Genomic DNA, 18,150 nt, shown 5'->3' with positions numbered 1-18,150 from the left:
GCGGTAGTCGCGCGGGAACGTCCCAAGACAACGATACTATATTACTTAACGCGGCCTCCACACGGTGAGTCAGATTCCCTTTTCATTTCACCCATAATTTAACTTCCGTATCTTCGTCGTCATCATAATCAATGGCTTCTCAAAACCCTAATTACAATCCCTCTTCACGCACCCCAATGTACCCCCAAATCGACCCCAACCCTAACCCTAACTCCAAAACATCCCCCTCCTCATCGTCTTCGTTGTATCCTTCTCTTGATATGAAAGATCTCGTCGAGAATCTCTTTCCCGACGATCTCAATTCGCCCTCGGCCCCACCGGTTTCTCATGAGGACACTCTCATCTCCATTCCCGGCGCCATTCTCCACTTGATCGACCAGCAATACAGCGTCGAACTGGCTTCGGGATATTTTTCGATTGTCAAGCTTACTCAGGGAGAGCATGTTGTCGCGGTGATTGCGAGAGTGAGTGATGAGATTCAGTGGCCTTTGATTAAAGATGAGGCGGCGGTTAAGCTTGATGAGGCTCATTACTTTTTTTCGTTCCGGCCTCCGAGTGAGAATGAGGGGGAGGGGCCGAGTGATTTGTTGAATTATGGGTTGACGTTTGCGGCGAGAGGGCAGGAGGGGTTGTTGAGGGAGTTGGATGGGGTTTTGGAGAGGTATAGTAGCTTTTCGGTGCAGAAGGTGGAGAAGAGGGAGGTTTTGGATGGTAAAGTGGCCAAAGAGATGGCGCCTTCGGATTTCAAGTCGGAGAAGAAGAAGAAGGTTATGGAGAAGAATTGTCAGGCGTATTGGACTACACTGGCGCCCAATGTGGAGGATTATAGTAGTAGTGCGGCCAAGTTGATTGCTGCGGGGTCGGGGCATTTGATTAAGGGGATTTTGTGGTGTGGTGATGTTACTGTCGACAGGTTGAAGTGGGGGAATGAGGTTTTGAGTAAGAGGATGGGTCCTGGTACTGAGGCGGAGATTAGTCCTGAAACTTTGAAGAGAATTAAAAGGTAAATTTTGCATTTATTGTTGTTGGGTTGTTGTGTTTTGGATTTCTTTGTGTCGAACTGTTTTTGGTGCTTTCAGTTAGATTAGTAGTATTAATGACAAAACTGAAGTGTACCTTTACCCAATTTAGATGAGGACTCGTAGATTAAGGTCATGATAGAATCATGTCAAAGTCATTAGTTTCAATATGGTCCTCAATGGCTATGACAATAGCCATTGTCAGGAAACTGTATAGTACAGTACATCAGGGTCTGAGCTTTCTTATAGTTTTTAAATGTCAACTTCATTATGCTGTTTTTCTTATGTGCAATTAGAAGATAAGCATCTTCCCTACACAAATTTGTGATCACAATTAAGATATCGGTGTCAGGGTCATGTTCCTCTTAGAACCCTTAGCCTAAGAACTCTTAGAACCCTTAACTTTACTCCTAGTATTAATTAGCGTTCTTTACTTCTAGTATTAATAGGGTTCTGCAGCAGAATTGCACATGCAAAAACTGTCGTGTTTATGTATTATATTTTGAAATTATTTTTGAACACACACAAGATGCAAAAAATATGTATTTAGATTTAGATCCTGAAAATTTATTTAAAATTTAGGGTTCACCTTAGTGGTTCTACGGTTCTATTTTAAGGATTGGTTCTCTCTTGAGCGCGGCCCTATCGTGTCATACCAATGTTGTAAAAGTCACTGCACTAGTCTAGGTAGTTAAAAACATTATACTAATTAAGCGAAAAATCTGAGCACTAGTCATACATATATATGTGTGTGTGTGATTAATGTTTTCCTTAAATATATGCTAAAGTAATGACTTCTTATATAATTACTTTGTTTAATATTTATTTTATTAACCTTTTTGCGGTGTTGTAAAAAGTGGAAATCGGTGTAATAATCAGATATGTTAGAATAATATGATAATTTTTAATTTACTAAACCTATTATATTGTTTTTTTTTTCAAAAAATATTTGTCATAAATCAGATTTAAAAAATCGAATCAGAGTACTTTGTAGTTTGTAGAGATTAATCGAGCGATTAATCAGTCAAATCGGCGATTTTTAGAACTATGCCGCGGTGTATTAAAGTGTAATATTATTGATATGTGTGTGTATGTGTGTGTGTGTGTGTGTAAGAATGAGATGAAATGAAAACTTTTTAAGTTACAAAACTTATAAAAATTTTATTTTTTATTTTTTGAATTTTCTCTATATGTTAATCCTTAGTTATATAAAGTATCCATGTTGAAAATGATTTAAAAAACTTCACCTTTTTTCAAAATAATGCATAAATAAATTGTGCATTCAACACATTTATAATTAGAGTTCAGAATCATGTGTTGAACATTAGTTATCATGCGTATACAACTAAAGCATGTGGATTTTTTTATTTTTTAAAAGTTTGTAAGTTTTTAACCGTAAAAGTTTTTACCAGAACCCTCCCCTATGTGTGTGTGTGTGAGTGTGTGTATATGTATATCTATATGTATGTATGTGTGTATGTATATGTGCATATGAACTTGAATTATTTATTTATATTGTTTACCTTAATATTGTAGGACAGGATCGAATCTAGGCTTCTTTCTTTTTAAATAAATTGGTAGAGAACTTTTTAGCTATTAAGCAGTGATCTGTAGAACACTCGCCATACATCTTGCATTTAGTACTAGCTTGTTGTTATGAAATTTTACATGTATAATGTATATTTTTTGTAATTTTTGTAGGGTGAAAAGGGTGACAAAAATGACCGAAAAAGTAGCACTTGGAGTCCTCTCTGGGACTGTCAAGGTTTCTGGATTCTTCACAAGTTCCGTTGCAAACTCTAAATTGGGGAAGAAGTTATTTGGTCTCTTGCCGGGACAAATTGTTCTTGCTTCATTAGATGGATTTAGTAAGTCAACAGCACTCTACCTTTTGATAATGTGATAAAATGAAAGTGATATGTATTGCATATCTCATCCTGTAGACTTAACTCCTAATAGACACATGGCTCTCCTGTTAAGCTAGATTTAGTTACCTGTTCTCTATATCTGCAGTATATTTTCTGAGTTATCTGCGGTTTCATACGAATAAATCTAATATCGGAAGTCTTTTTTGTGTATAGACAAGGTCTGCGATGCGGTTGAAGTAGCTGGGAAGAATGTAATGTCAACTTCATCAACCGTTACCACTGGACTTGTGTCCCAAAAGTAAGTTCATCCCTATGGTATTTAAATTTGCTTACTTAAGTGACCAATCAACAAGACGACGAGTAAAAAACTATATTACACTAATACAAGTATACAAGGCAACTTATTAGAATATCCAGTTGCATGGTTAAACATGATTTTTTTTTTTTTTTTTGGTTCAACTATAAGGCCATTGATCTCCTGAACTAAATGCAGATAGGATGGTTGCTTTCTGTCTGTCATTATTTTACTGATATTGTAATGTACTTGGTAAAGCAAATTGTGCACCTTAGTAACTCTCATCTGTTACTTCTTTTGTTTCTTTGCTCTGTTATTTTTTGCCTTTTTCCCGTGGAAGGACATGGGGGGGTAACGGGTAGGAGGTAAGAATTTTTCAAGCGTGTTTAAAATTTAGGAGATTTACATTTTGTAGAAACTGGTGAAATATTTATGTCCTGGCCGATGACTTGCTTCTGCTTACTTTGGATAACAGAAATCACCTACTCAAAGCTTTTAACTGTCTCTTAGTGTCAATTTATTCCTCAGAATATGCTCATATTACTTATCCGTGATGTTGCTGTTGGTCAGCAAATGCACAACTTGTATATCAGTTCAGCTTCGGAACCAAACTTACAGGATTTGTTTTGTGTTTCTTCAGGTACGGGGAAGAAGCAAGAAAGGCAACTAATGAGGGGCTTGATGCTGCAGGACATGCAATCGGAACTGCATGGGCTGTCTTCAAAGTTAGAAAGGCACTCAATCCAAAAAGTGTCATAAAACCTTCTGCCCTGGCCAAGTCTGCTGCTAAAACTGCCGCAGAAATGAAGGCCAAGAGTTCCAAGTGACAGATAATGTGCATAGGACAATTAGAAGAACAATTTCTAAGTATTCATGTTGATATATTTTGTCACTCTCCCGTATCATTTAAGAAAAATGGGTTGTGTATGCTTTTGCCCAAGGATGAAGTGGCTGCAGAATATACCCCTCCATGATAGTGATATACTTATCAGATGTACTGTAGGTGACTGGATATTGATTACACATTATAAACCTGTTCCAGAGACAGCTGTTTACATTATATCATTTGTAATTAATCACCCACAGTCTGTGTTTTTAGATATCATTTTGTTCAATATGTTGATGTGTGATATGGTGTTCATCTCAATTCCCACGTGAGTTTGCAACATTGGTGTCCTTGACTATAAAAGCAGGAGTTGATTATCTCTATTGAGAATGCTTGTAAATGACTATTCATTTAGATAAAAGACAGCCAATTACTACCTCTTGATGGAGCTTGTAACATGGAAGCAAGGCTGAAAGTGAGCTGGTTCGGTTTCTAAGTGGTGAAGCAAATGCGAAGCTCACTTTCGTGCTTTCACAGTTAGGGGTGGAGGGGTGGGATCACTTTGCAGATTGCTAATTTTGGTGGTGGATCTATTTTAGCTTGCATCTGTTTAAGAAGCTTCCCAAGTAAGTAGTTTGTTTTATTGTTAGCGTTGATGTTTTTTAATTATTATAGAAGTGGAGTTTAAAATGAGATTATTTACATCAGCCATTTTCAGTTGGTGTCGGGCTGAATTTTGCTGTTCACGTAGCAATTAAGTTAGTGTCAATAGTCTTAGAATACTGTGTAGTTTTGTTTTCTGGGAGTGCTTAACATGTGATAATGGCAATTGTAAACTTTGATGGTGGTGATGGTTCCTTCTTCGTAGGTTAACGTAGCACTTGTCTATGGCTAACTTGAGAGAGAACGGAAGTACTGTGTCATTTAAGGCAGCCAATACGATCATCGACATAAATGATTACCAGTGATGTGTTGATAATGGCAGCTGTTCACAGTATTGTCACATTCTTTTTCTCATGTCCAGCCGTTTCTTTGAGGTAATTAGTGAATATGCCACCGACGTTTTCTACTCCCCCTGTATCAGTATGCAAGTCCTCATCAAGGTTTACAAGTTAATTGGACATTTTTTCAATCAAATGACACAAGGTAGACGGAGCCTTGGATTATTCTGACGTGATTTTCAAAAAGATTCTACCAGTAAAATTATATGACTATGAATATAGAATCCTAGTCTGTTTTACCAGCCCCCTTATTATATTTTACTTTGATTAGCAACACTTGTTGCTATCAATGGTCACTGCAACCCCTTTACAAATCTTTGGACTCCCTTTTATGTTTGCATAATATAAATTTTAATTCCACAAAACCGACCCAGTGGTGTATATAAGGCAGGTCTATTGATGTATGAGCATGAAATTCCAAGTTTTTGCTGATCCATGCACTCCCTATTAATTATTTAGTTACCAGTTGAAATGGTATTGTACAGCCCGTGGCGCTTTATTCGATTCGTACAGGAAGCAATATACTGATATATTTGGCTTTTAGTTCTTGTCCTCCAACACCTCTAAGCATCAAATACATGATTTCTGCATTTGTTTAATACCTAAAATTCGAGTCTTGTTCATAATTGATTTCATTTTAGTCACTAGCATTCTTCTTCTTATAAATATAGACATTTATTAGGTTTATGTCAATTTTTTGCTGTAGTTGATTTCCTATGTTCCAGCACCTCCATGTTGTTCTGTGTCCTTATTTATCTGTACATAACAATACATTCCATGGTGCTTTTTTTTAAATCTGTACATAACAATACATTCCATGGTGCTTTTTTTTAAATTCTTTAAGCCATCGAAGTAAGTAATAAGTAATTACAATTTGGTTTGTTTCATTTCCTTATTGCTTTCCTTCATCTGTATAGCCTTGAAGTTGTTTTCTAGTTCATCCAAAAGTAATGCTGGTCTATTAGACCTTTAGCACAGTCGAAAATTCAAACCATCAAAACTTTCTGGATTTATTAGAAAATCTTCTTTATCTTAGAGAATCTTGTAACTTTATACAACTTATAAGTTGGTTTAGCATGATAGAATGCTTATCCATGGGTGTCTTGTAGCGTGTTTAATCTGTAATTTTGTGATGAATTTGCGCTCCAGAAGGATGAGAATATCACGAGGGAGAATAAACTAAGAAGACATGGATATGATACTAATGCTGTTTCTATATTTGATGATTAGCTTCTAGAAACAGAAAGTGGAGATATATTCGTATCTAAGTGATGAACTGCGAATCAAGCTATAAAACTAGAGATTTTACTTCGATCAGACTCCATGGAAACATCTCTCCCTGTATAGACTTTGCTACTAGCTATATTACATTATCTTCATCCTATCTTACTCTTCCACTGCTATTAAAAAACGCAGGCTCTTTTTTTAATTCACAATTGTATGTCAACTATTCAAATAATAACAAAGTACACTGCCTCTCAACTATAAATTTGGTACTTGGTAGTTTATCAAACAAGATTTCAGTAATATAACAATCCACAAGCTACCTAAAATATGTATGATGGAAGGCTGAGGTGGTGTCACTAGTTCAGTCTCTTATCAGAGATTAGAGAATGAAGCACAAAGCATCATCCCAAGTCAATATCCATTAGTGCACTCCTGTGGACCCTTACTTTGGATTGGCTTTAATATTCTAGCCACTTGCTGCACTTTTGTCCTTGAACCTAATTTTAGGAGATCATATATTTTAGCTACCCCACTATCACAGTATCTCCAAAATTAATATTTTCTACAAACTTTTATTCATTTCATACCTACTTTTGCATCCCAGGCCTGTTTTTAATCTCCACAATCATTTAACAGTCCTATGAACTGGCCTTTCTAGTTCAGAATCATATAACATTTGAACCATCTTGAAGAAACCTACTCATTAAACCAACAGACTATTGTAAGTTTCATTGTAAGACCCTATCACATAACAAAGACGAGCAGCATATTAATAAATATTAAGATATAGTAATATTTCGGGTGTGCTAAATGACTGACTGCCTGCCCTAGATTGTAAAAGTAAAGGTAAGGGGTGCTGATGTGAAGCTAGATAATGTTAAGATCACAATGCTTTTTAGGCTTTACACTAACAATTTATATGTAAATTTCCAATTTTCTGCTTAAAGCTCTATAACCTGTAAAAGAGGCATCATCTGTATGTGATTAGGAAGAAATATGAAACCAGCAAAATCTTGATAGATTTAAGAGCTGTGTTTTTTGACTACTAGAAGCCCTGCAGTAGCTTTATTCTTTTGCTTTCCTTTGTATGAGCCCACTTAATGATCACGATCTTGTAATACATGCTTGTGGTTGTTGAATAGATGAGAGGGATCCTAAAATAGATCATAGAAATCTTACTTTAAGATCGTATCACTTTTCTGAATAGATTCACCGGGACTCTGTATTTTAAGGTTTCTTCTATCGTCGAATGTCACATTTGTCCCAAGGTGGTTTTTAACTCAGCAATGCATTACCTTTCCTGTTTATCCTAGTCCTTGGGCATACGGTAAACATGACTCATTGGAGTTATTGTCTTTGGATGAGGAGAATTTGGCAATTTTACCAAAAGGGTCACTATCACGTATGCGAAGACTTGTATAATACGCAGAATTCCCTCCACTTTTCAAATATATAGTATTTTTTTTGTCGCAAAATATCTAGTATTAAATGTCTCAGAACGTGATAATGGGAACAGTTTAGCCTCTCTCTGGCGTTTATTTAGTTGCCTAATGCTTTCTGACAAACCCATCGGTCAGAAGAGTAATATTATTGCCAAAGCAAATAGAATCGCTCTTCGGTTCCAGTATTGAACATCTAGCAGCAGCAACAGAGCTGATGGGGTCTTTGTTAAGAAAGATCTCTATAAAATATCCTAGTTTTGCCGAATACTGGAGAACAAACAGACGATCTCCTCAAAACAGAAGAATCTTTTGTAGAGATGCTGAACATGGAGATTTTCATTGTGCAAATGCCGAGTGTCTTTCTTCATACTATAGTGTTTTTGTTGCTCGCCTTGCCATCATGGTATGTATCTAATCATAATAATCTCTTTGCATGCTTTTGATATTTAAACTAAAGATGGATGACACAAGAAGCTGAATGAAGCACTTAAATAAAATTCATAACCAAGACATTTAACTGTATCCACCCATTCTAGAGATGAAAAATATTAGTTTACAGCCAGAAAAATAACATCAACAATTATTTAGAAAACTTCTATTTAAGTATATGAACAATATGTTAAACTTTATTTCATATCTGCGAAACATAAGAGTCATTCCTGCTAAAAATCATATAGAGCATGGTATTGCAATTTGACAATGGTTGACACTTGTTGGTTTCATATGTAAACGACATTCTGCAGGCCATGCTTGCAATTCTGATAGGGCTTCTGACCTTACTGACTTGGCATTTTACAAAGGTATACACCAATAAATCACTGGAGACTTTAGCCTATGGACTTCGCTATGAACTCTTACAGCGTCCCATTTTACGAATGTGGAATATCTTCAACTCAACTGTTGAAATAACAACTGCTCAAGTAAAGCTATCAGAGTTTTTGATAAAAAAGTATGGCAAGCCTGTGAATCAAGCAGAGCAAGTAGAGGTTATCTTCTCCCATATTTTCATAAACTATTTGACATGGAAAGGTTATTATATTTTGTTGTGCAATATTGCTACTAAAATTCAGGATTTTTACTCCTAGCTACATTATTTCCTACTTAATAACATTTAGTGTTTTAAATCCCAGCTATATCAAGCAATGAAGGATGTAACATGGGCTCTGTTTGCCAGTCACAAAGCTCTTAAATCCATAACCATGAATTACAAAAATGGGTTTGTCCAAGCTTTTCATAGAGATCACAGGAGTAATAATACATTTTATATATACTCCGACCTAGTCAACTACTCCATCAGTGGTTCTTATGATATGAACATGCTTTCTGCTCATCGCGGGTGGAATGATCAATCTGTACACAATAATATATCTGCAATTTGGTTCCGGGAACCACTAGATCCTCTCACCGGTGAAAAGACTGGGAAAGCAATGCCAATTCCACCTGATGATCTAATTAACATTGCTGGGATTTCACAGGTACCAGACGGTGTAGCTTCATGGCATGTAGCAGTAAGCAAGTATTCAGATTCACCCTTGCTTTCGGCTGCATTGCCAGTTTTGGACTCCTCCAAGCAAAAAAGTATAGTGGCTGTTGTGGGTGTAACCACTGCATTATATAGTGTAGGTCAGCTGATGAAAGAGCTTGTCGAGTTCCACACTGGTCACATATACTTAACATCTAGAGAGGGTTGGTTGCTCTCTACTTCCACAGACACTCCTCTTTTGATGAACTCAACAACTGGGCCAAAACTTATGATGGCTGCTGATTCTGAAGATGTGGTAATACGTTCAGGAGCTAAGTTATTACAGAAAAGTTATGGTAGTGACACTCCTGCTAATCACACGGTCCACATAAAGGATGCAAAGCTTGGCAATCAGCTCTATTACATTGATTCATTTATTCTGAACTTAAGAAGGCTTCCCATGGTAGGTTTGTGTTTTAGCACTCTTGTGCAGGAATCCATATCGTACAATATTGAGAGCTGCTTTTTTATTTGTTGAGGCTGCTTATATAAAATTTCACTTGCCTTTATCTTTGAAAGCAAGATTTCTTGAAACTTTAAATTTTGATTAAATTCGATATTCAAATTAAACGTCTGGTGCTGCAATCTGTATTTTCTCAGGTGGGGGTTATTATCATTCCAAGAAAGTACATTATGGGGAAGGTGGACAGGAAAGCCAAGAAAACATTGGTGATACTCATATCTGCTTCCCTGAGTGTACTGGTCACTGGATGTGTTTTCATATTCATATTGACAAATGGAGTGTCAAAGGAGATGAAACTAAGAGCAGAATTAATAAGCCATTTAGATGCAAGAAGGAAGGCAGAGGCCTCGAGTAATTACAAAAGCCAGTTTTTAGCAAACATGAGGTGACTACTTATCTTAATTCTTAATAGAACAGACATGGGGAGACAAGTCTATTTTTTCCACCCTCATCAAAAGTGAAAACAAAATTAAAGTCCCCTTCAATTTGAGATTCAAAACCTTTGTCTATTTTATTATACAAGGTTTATATCTACTCAGACTCTGGAACTGGATAAATGAAACAGGACTAAAGTTTAGGCAATTGGAATATAATATAGCTCCCATTGCCTTATTGTACACATTATTGAAGATTTTTATCTAGATAGGACGCTTGTAAATCATGCTGTAGCTATTATTGTCATGCGAAAACATATCAGAGAGTTGTAAAGCTTCTTATATTGTGTCTATTGTAATTTATGATTCTTTATTAATAGCATACCTCCAGAATTTTAAAATATTTCCTAGCTTTTCACAAATAAAGTGTGAGTTGCTTCCCATGATTGTGCTTTACCTTGGCCTATCTGTATTTATGTGTAGTTTTTAGTTGGTGTCTTAAGAGTACAACTTGTCTTTTGTTCTAGTGATATATACATGAGCCCTCATAGTAAGAAACTTTATACATGTTGGCAGATATGTTGTCAGCGCGTTTGAATAGTGCTAAGTGTTTTCTTTTAATGTGTAACAGTCATGAATTGCGAACACCTATGGCTGCAGTGATTGGATTACTGGACATCCTGATGTGTGATGATTGTCTCACTAATGAGCAATACTCGACAATTACCCAGATCCGTAGATGTTCAACTGCTCTACTAAGGCTTCTTAACAATATTCTGGATCTGAGTAAGGTGCTAATTGACACTTAAAAGTGTTTCGTTTATTAGTCCACAGTACAGTTATCAATGTCAAAAAATTTACTTGCCTACGAACGTTTTGTAAAAGCCCAAGCACAGCAAGCATACAAATTTGAAATATCAGTGCAGGTGCCTTTAAGCTTTCAATATCGGTTTCATGGATGACTTTCTTGTAGTATAGCTGCCTTAATTGGTGTTCTTATATCATATATTAGCTTTAAGTTAATTTCCATACTGCATTAATTGGTGTTCTTTATTATATCATATATTAGCTTTTAGTGTAATATATATCAAGTTTCAGCATTAAATGAAATTTTATACAGGTTGAATCTGGAAAGCTGGTACTGGAATTAGCAGAATTTAACTTGGAACAAGAACTTGAAGGACTTGTGGATATGTTCTCCGTGCAGTGCATTAACCATAAAGTTGAAATTTTTCTAGATCTTTCAGGTATCACCAAATTATATGTTATTCTTCATTTTACTGCAAAAGAACCAAAAAAACCAACTTTCTTCTCTTTGATGTTTAATCCCTTTTCATGGTATCAATGGGCTGTTCACTGATACAGATGATATCCCAAAGTTAATTCAAGGCGATTCTGGCAGAGTTGTGCAGATTTTTGCAAACCTCATCAGCAATTCTATCAAGTTCACGACATGTATGTTCCCATTCTCCTTTCCCTGAGTACCAATAGAAGTACAATAACAGCATACAAGACACTACATCAATTAAGAATGGAGGACACAAAATATAAAGTTTAGTATTATCAGTAATGTAAACAGTTATCAATATTGAAGAGGTTCAAGTTTAGTATTATCAGTGCTCTTCAGAAATTTTATGTAGCTTTAAATGTTCAAGGTTTTCTGGCTTGCAGCGGGCTATATTGTTCTAAGAGGATGGTGTCAGAATCCAAATACCTCCAGAAATGCCAGACAGTCTTCCTTTGCTCAGACGAACTCAATATCACCTAATAAAACACATGACGAAAATTTCTACAAGAAAGACAACCGATTGATTCTCTGTTTTGAAGTTGATGACACTGGCTGTGGTGTGAATCTTACTCTCTTGGAAACAAATTTGTTAACATAACCTTTTAAACTTTATCTTGTTAGTACTGGAGGTCACCTTTATTACCCACATAGGTGTTTATGTAATTGTAATTTACTTGCTTCTTTCCCCAGGAATTGATCCAAGCAAATGGGAATCTGTGTTTGAAAGCTTTGAGCAAGCCGATCCTTCAACAACTCGATTGTAAGCTTTCTTACAGTCTCAACTACTTATAGGAGCATCTAGTAAAAGATGGTGTAACATGTACTAGTTGTCAATTTTTGTTATTATCTTGCTGAAGGTTCCAAATGGTTTTGGAATTTCATAATTTTCAGGCATGGTGGAACTGGGCTTGGTCTATGCATTGTCCGTACCTTGGTGAGAAACTAACATAGATTTTTCTGTAAGAGTGTTTGTAAACATGAAATTTTTTCAAAATGATGGATTTCGGATGACATTGAATAGGTTGTCATTTCAAATTCACAATTTTATACTTGAATTTTAATGAATTGTAATGTGATCAAATCCAAATCTATCTATTGAAGTATTGATTATCCAAACATGCTGTTTGTTCAAACATAGAATTTGAAATGAAATCCAAGCTCCCTGACAAACTATAAATGCTTTTGTCGCAACAAAAAACAGCAAGATATAAGACAGTGCTTCCATCAGATGACAACAAAAACAGCATACTAAGTTCTTTAGAGGGGATTACGTCAATCATCATAACTATTGATCAGCTTTGGTTGATCATAAATTTTTGAGATATTGTATATGCTTTGTAGAAAATACAGATACACTATAAGCTGTTTCCTATAATTATGACATTAGTTAGTCACATTCTTGAACAAGAGGGGCGAGAGAAATATCTTCGTATTCTGTGTAACAATCATCTTTTCAAAAAAAATTTGCAATTTGTCATACTCTCACTGCAGCGAGTTTACAGGTGAATCAGATGGGTGGAGAAATTAAATTTGTCAACAAAAGTGGACCAGGGAGTCTCATGCAACTTTATCTGCTTCTCAGGGCTCCTATAGATGGGACAACAGAGCACTACAAATTGAACTTCCCAGAACATAACCTGACAGTAAGTGCAACTAATTATAAATTTGAGGGAACTTTTCTGTGTATCCTATATTGACCCCTCTGAAGAAAAAAAAACAAATATGAGCTATGGCATCAACCAGTCAGGGTGCACAATGCAATAAAGTCTACTTAACTATGTTGATTCAGCTAACTAATTATGTTTAAAACTTTTTTCTCCTTGACCTCGCATTTGTATACACACAGAAGCATAAAACAAGAATGAACTGAAGACCAATCTATATATCTAGATATTCAGTTTGTATCAGTTTATTCATCTAGTTTATCTGGTATTGGTACAAGCTTTTGAATGTTCAGTGATAATCTTGTGAGATTTGAATGCAGGTTTTGCTTGCACTTGGGGGAAAGATGGGTAGATTAATTATGTCCAGTTGGCTACAGCAACATGGTATATCCACTTACGAAGCATGTGACTGGAATGAACTAACATCAATTCTCCAGGAACTCTTTCAAGATGGGAGCTACATACAAAATTTACCCAATCATTCTTCAATAGCTGAAAAACATAATACTGGGGACACGAGGACCTCAACATTCATCATAGTTATTGATATAGTACTACTTAACCTGAGTACTGGCATATGGAAGGAACAAATTAGTTTCTTGGATAGATATCGTGGTAGGGCCAAGTTTGCCTGGATATTGAATCACGACACCTCCAGTAATATCAAGAAGGAGCTTTCAAAGAAAGGGCATCTATTGATGGTAAACCGACCACTGTACAAAACAAAGATGATCCAAATAATAGAATCTGCTATAAGAGACAGTGAACTGCAAACAAAAATAAATCCTCTGATATCTACGGTTGTTGATAGGGAGATGCATGAATGTCTTGAAATGGGTCCTATTCAGTCTGAAGGCAAGTTGGAGGGAAATCACAATACTAGCGATGGATTTGAAAAAAACTCAAGTAAACCCTTTTTGTCACCATATGCAGCAGTTAATAATTGCTTTGTGGAGTTAACAGAGGTTCACTCAGACAAAAACGATTTGAGAAGACGTGAGCAAGATCAAAGAGGCACTTCAAATGACATTCAATGCCTTACAAGTTCAAATACAAGGGGAAGCCAGACTTCTCTACAAGGTCTACGTATACTTCTGGCAGAAGATACACCAGTACTCCAGAGAGTTGCAACCATAATGCTTGAAAAGTTGGGTGCAGAAGTTGTCGCTGTGGGAGATGGTCTGCAGGTAGTCAATGCACTACACTTTGTGCCTAAGCCAGACAAATATCAAGAGGACTCTCCCCAGGCAGATGAAAACCCAGGTAGTCAAACGGAAGAATCTTGTTTCTCGACGTATGATTTAATCCTTATGGATTGCCAGGTAAGATTTGAATTACATGCCAACATTTACTTTTTCTCCTGGAGTTGAAGTTTTTTCTTTTTAATAGCTATAAATCATAAAGTCTAGTAATGCAAGATATACTCAGAGACTGATAGGTTCTAAGTTGAGAACACTTGCATTATTTTCAATTTCATGAGCATCTTAGGTTATTGGTGCATATTATCTTTCTCAAGGATGTGATTTTTAAATAACTTGTATATCCGCAACCTCCATTTGAAAGCAGATGCCAAAGATGGATGGATATGAAGCAACAAAAGCTATACGAAGATCAGAAATAGGAACCACTTGGCACATTCCTATTGTGGCACTGACTGCCCACGCAATGTCATCAGATGAAGCCAAGTGCCTAGAAGTTGGCATGGATGCATATCTAACCAAGCCAATCGATCGTAAGTTGATGGTATCCACCATTCTTTCATTGACCAGAAGAACAACCATCTAAGTTGATCGACATCAAGCCATCTAATAACCAGGAAAGGTCTCGCACTAATACAGCTTTAATTGTTATATAGAGCCATGATGTAAGACAACTGGTATATATGTAGCACAAAGCACAAGCGATCACATAACAAAGATGAAAATGCAAAATTTCTTCATTTCAGAGTGTTCCCTGATAAAGAGTACTGTTCAGTTATATGTGTGTTTTGGAAAAACAGTCCATATCTATCATTATGTTGCTTAAAAAACTAGTTCTTCTAGCATTTTCAACCATAACTCTCAAAACTTAGTTTTGTTGGGCTTTATTAGTGGGTTTTCACCAAACATAATTTTGATTTACTTTTATATATTAGTTTTGTTTTACGAAAACGATACACGGAAGTAACTTGAATTGTGATAAATGAAGTAGTGTTTTAATATAATATTTGGAATATTCTTTCAGAATGTAATATTTAGAGTTATTCACTTTAATTTTATGATATTTTCCCATACTTCTCTTTACTCGTATAGGACATTTTTTTCTAAAACATTTATGTCTATTGACGGTAATTAATAAATCTTCTATCCAGACAAAAAATAAGAGAGTGTTATGAAATAAGATATGTAGAAAGATAATTGAGAGAGTTAGACAAGAGAGAAAATAATTGAGAGAGCTAGACAAGAGAGAAGGGAGTAGATTTCATTGTCCTTCATACGGTTACACAATGTCCTTTATATAAGATTAAAAATATAAGTTACAAGTAACCAAAGGACTAGCCAGTGAAAAGTCAAAGGTCTGGCTAGTGAAAAGCCAAAGGACATCCACATAAATATATTATTTATAACACTCCTCCTTGGATGTCCGTCAAACGAAATAATGTCTCGTTATAGCCTTCCTGGAAAAACCCTGTGGGCGAAAAACCAAGCGAATGAACAAAAATATTTATTTCATAATGTGCACGTGATGCTGCCTCGTTAAAAATCTTTCCAGGAAAACCCAGTGGGAAAAACCATGGATAAGGAAAAAAGAGTGCAGCGTGCATTTGCTCCCCCTCATGATTATATCAAATAATATCTTTGAGTTGATGAGCTCCTTTGTTCCAAAACTTCTCAAATATATGTTAAAAGTACCCTCATTGAGTTGTGTAGCTATCATAAGCAATCAGTGGATCTTTCATATATATAGTTGATGGGGTTCTCATCCTTGTCATGCTACACTGTTTCTCCAGCTTTAGCTAGGGGCGTAAACAAACCAAACTATTCGTGAGCTACTCGAGTTCGGCTCGGAAAATATTTGAATTTGATTCGGTAATAATCGAGCCGAGCTCGAGCTCGAGCTCGAGCTATTCGAATGTTTTACCGAGCCGAGCTCGAGCATCAAATTACTTGGCTCGTAAGGTTCGCGAGCCTTATCGAGCCTCTATTATTTTTTAATTTTTTTATTATAGATATATTTTTACAAATATATTCAATATTTTATTTATAATTTATATATTTAATCGAATCGAACTCGAGTCGAACCGATCATATTTCGAGTTTTTGTAAATATTTGGTAACTCGATTCGAGCTTACGAGCCGAACTCGAGCTTATCGAACTATATACGAGCCGAGTTTCGAACTTGAAATTAAAGGCTCGGTCGAACTCGAACTCGAACTCGAACCCGAGCCCCGAACTTTTCAGTCGAGCTCGAGCCGAGCCTGGCAGTGTTCGACTCGGCTCGGCTCGTTTACACCCCTAGCTTTAGCCATCTTAGATTGCCCAAGTCAAAATATTGTGGAAGAAGTTCCTGCAACAACTCATTCTATACCAAAAGAAAAACTCTAATATAATTTATCCAATTTTGATCCACCATTATCTTAATTGAAATGAGGACTTTGCTCCTGCAAAATTAACTTAAAACCCTTATGAGATAGATTAGTGGAGTATGAATAAGATTTCAGGATTCACACGCCTTTGGAGCGAACAATTACTTAGCAATGAACACTAATCAAAAAGAGGGAAACCTGCTTTGATAAATTTATAATTATGTCAAAACGTGTATGATAAAACATGTTGTAGTTTACTTAGATATGGTACTTTAGGACCGAGAATTTCTTTCAAGTGTTCACAAAAGTTAGTGTACTATCGTGTATTTATAATCCTTCTGGGATTCACATATGACAATATATCATTCATCCAAGAGCAATTCTTCTTTCAATATATACACCAAAAAAACACTTTATTACATAATATAACATATAGTATTTTAATCAAGTGCAACTCAATTCAATGTTAACTAGAAACACATTCTAGTTTCCATCTGCTCTGGCCAGAGACTTTTTGAGTTGTCACTTATAATTGGATATATAATGATAACATGTATTATTGTATTTGTCAAAATAATTTTGTGTTAGACTGCTGGTCCGAATCCCTGTTCCATTTGAGAGGGTGTAGTTCTCGAGAGTTTGCTATACTGCTTCTGACAGTTAAGATCCGTCTAGGATGATTATTGTCAAGTGGGTCGTATAAAACTAAAACTGAACCTTCACATATTGGGGACTATTTCGCAATCAAATAATCATTTCCACCACAAATACTATTACTCTTCATGACCAGTACAAGGTCATCATACAATTATCTGAGTTTCACATTCATAATTTTTTTTGAAACTTTTTTGTTTTCGCACAAAAGTTATTCATATCCCACTGACTTGACACCTTCAGGTGTGTTAACTACAGTTTCAAATATTTTTCTATTTTTAAGAGATAATGATTCGTAGGGTGCACTACTTTCACAACTTCAGGTCTGAGAGGACTACTGATCCAAATAATTTTTCTTTATATTTGCCTCAATTATATCCTTTATTCTTTGGTCAATTTTATCAATATTTTCTAACAGATTCTGCTTCATGATCCTCATTGTTATCAATAACCTCAAGTACAATAAATATCATTGACGTCGATTCGATTTATGGTTCCACTTTATTCTGGACAAGACATAATATATCGAGATCTCAATAGTTTTCATTATTTTTATTTTCTCTAATCTGTCATGTCTATAATCTCTTCCGGAGATCTTTCAATGTCATGTCTATAATCTCTTCCAGAGATCCTTAAGAAATTATTGATTTCTCAATCTAGCCATCATCAATTATTGCTCCTTTTCACTTTTTTTGGTATATATGAAACCAATTTGCCTATCACGCTTCAGGCGTTCTTTAGACATAGTAATATCTTGAGGTTGTCCTTCTGCGACATTAATATCATAGGAGCATGTTAGGTCCGATACGAGGTTAATTAAGCTAGAAGGGGGGGGGGGTTGAATAGCTTAATCACCAATTTAAAAATTTATGCGGTGTAATAAAAAGTTTATCCCCTTTTTAAAACTTGTATCGAGAGATGAGCAGTATATATGTGCGGAA

General features: G+C 35.8%; 2 protein-coding genes across 4 annotated transcripts; both read left to right on the top strand.

Moving 5' to 3' along the window:
• The first annotated feature begins 3 nt into the window (after nt 1-3).
• LOC108214826 (protein EARLY-RESPONSIVE TO DEHYDRATION 7, chloroplastic) lies at nt 4-4,282 on the top strand. The gene is made up of 4 exons (XM_017387035.2): nt 4-1,003; nt 2,721-2,887; nt 3,101-3,185; nt 3,823-4,282. The coding sequence occupies exons 1-4, from the start codon at nt 132-134 to the stop codon at nt 4,007-4,009; spliced, it is 1,311 nt and encodes a 436-aa protein (XP_017242524.1). The 5' UTR covers nt 4-131; the 3' UTR covers nt 4,010-4,282.
• Nucleotides 4,283-7,743: 3,461 nt separating this feature from the next.
• Nucleotides 7,744-15,032, top strand: LOC108214825 (histidine kinase 1). 3 transcript variants are annotated; one of them, XM_017387034.2, is made up of 13 exons: nt 7,744-8,081; nt 8,479-8,664; nt 8,809-9,603; nt 9,801-10,048; nt 10,669-10,828; nt 11,158-11,284; nt 11,403-11,492; nt 11,709-11,882; nt 12,016-12,085; nt 12,217-12,259; nt 12,828-12,968; nt 13,310-14,311; nt 14,556-15,032. In XM_017387034.2, exons 1-13 carry the CDS (start codon nt 7,893-7,895, stop codon nt 14,772-14,774), a joined length of 3,444 nt encoding a protein of 1,147 aa, XP_017242523.1. In that variant the 5' UTR covers nt 7,744-7,892; the 3' UTR covers nt 14,775-15,032. The 3 variants fall into 3 exon arrangements, with proteins under 3 accessions (XP_017242523.1, XP_017242522.1, XP_063946486.1); XM_017387033.2 differs by having other exon boundaries at nt 8,422-8,664; XM_064090416.1 differs by lacking the exon at nt 7,744-8,081 and having other exon boundaries at nt 8,576-8,707.
• Nucleotides 15,033-18,150: the final 3,118 nt, after the last annotated feature.

Source organism: Daucus carota, chromosome 3, assembly GCF_001625215.2.
Source record: "Daucus carota subsp. sativus chromosome 3, DH1 v3.0, whole genome shotgun sequence".
NCBI classification, from domain to species: Eukaryota; Viridiplantae; Streptophyta; class Magnoliopsida; order Apiales; family Apiaceae; genus Daucus; species Daucus carota.
The sequence above is the reverse complement of the archived record's forward strand: the minus strand, read 5'-3'. Positions and strand labels throughout refer to the sequence as shown.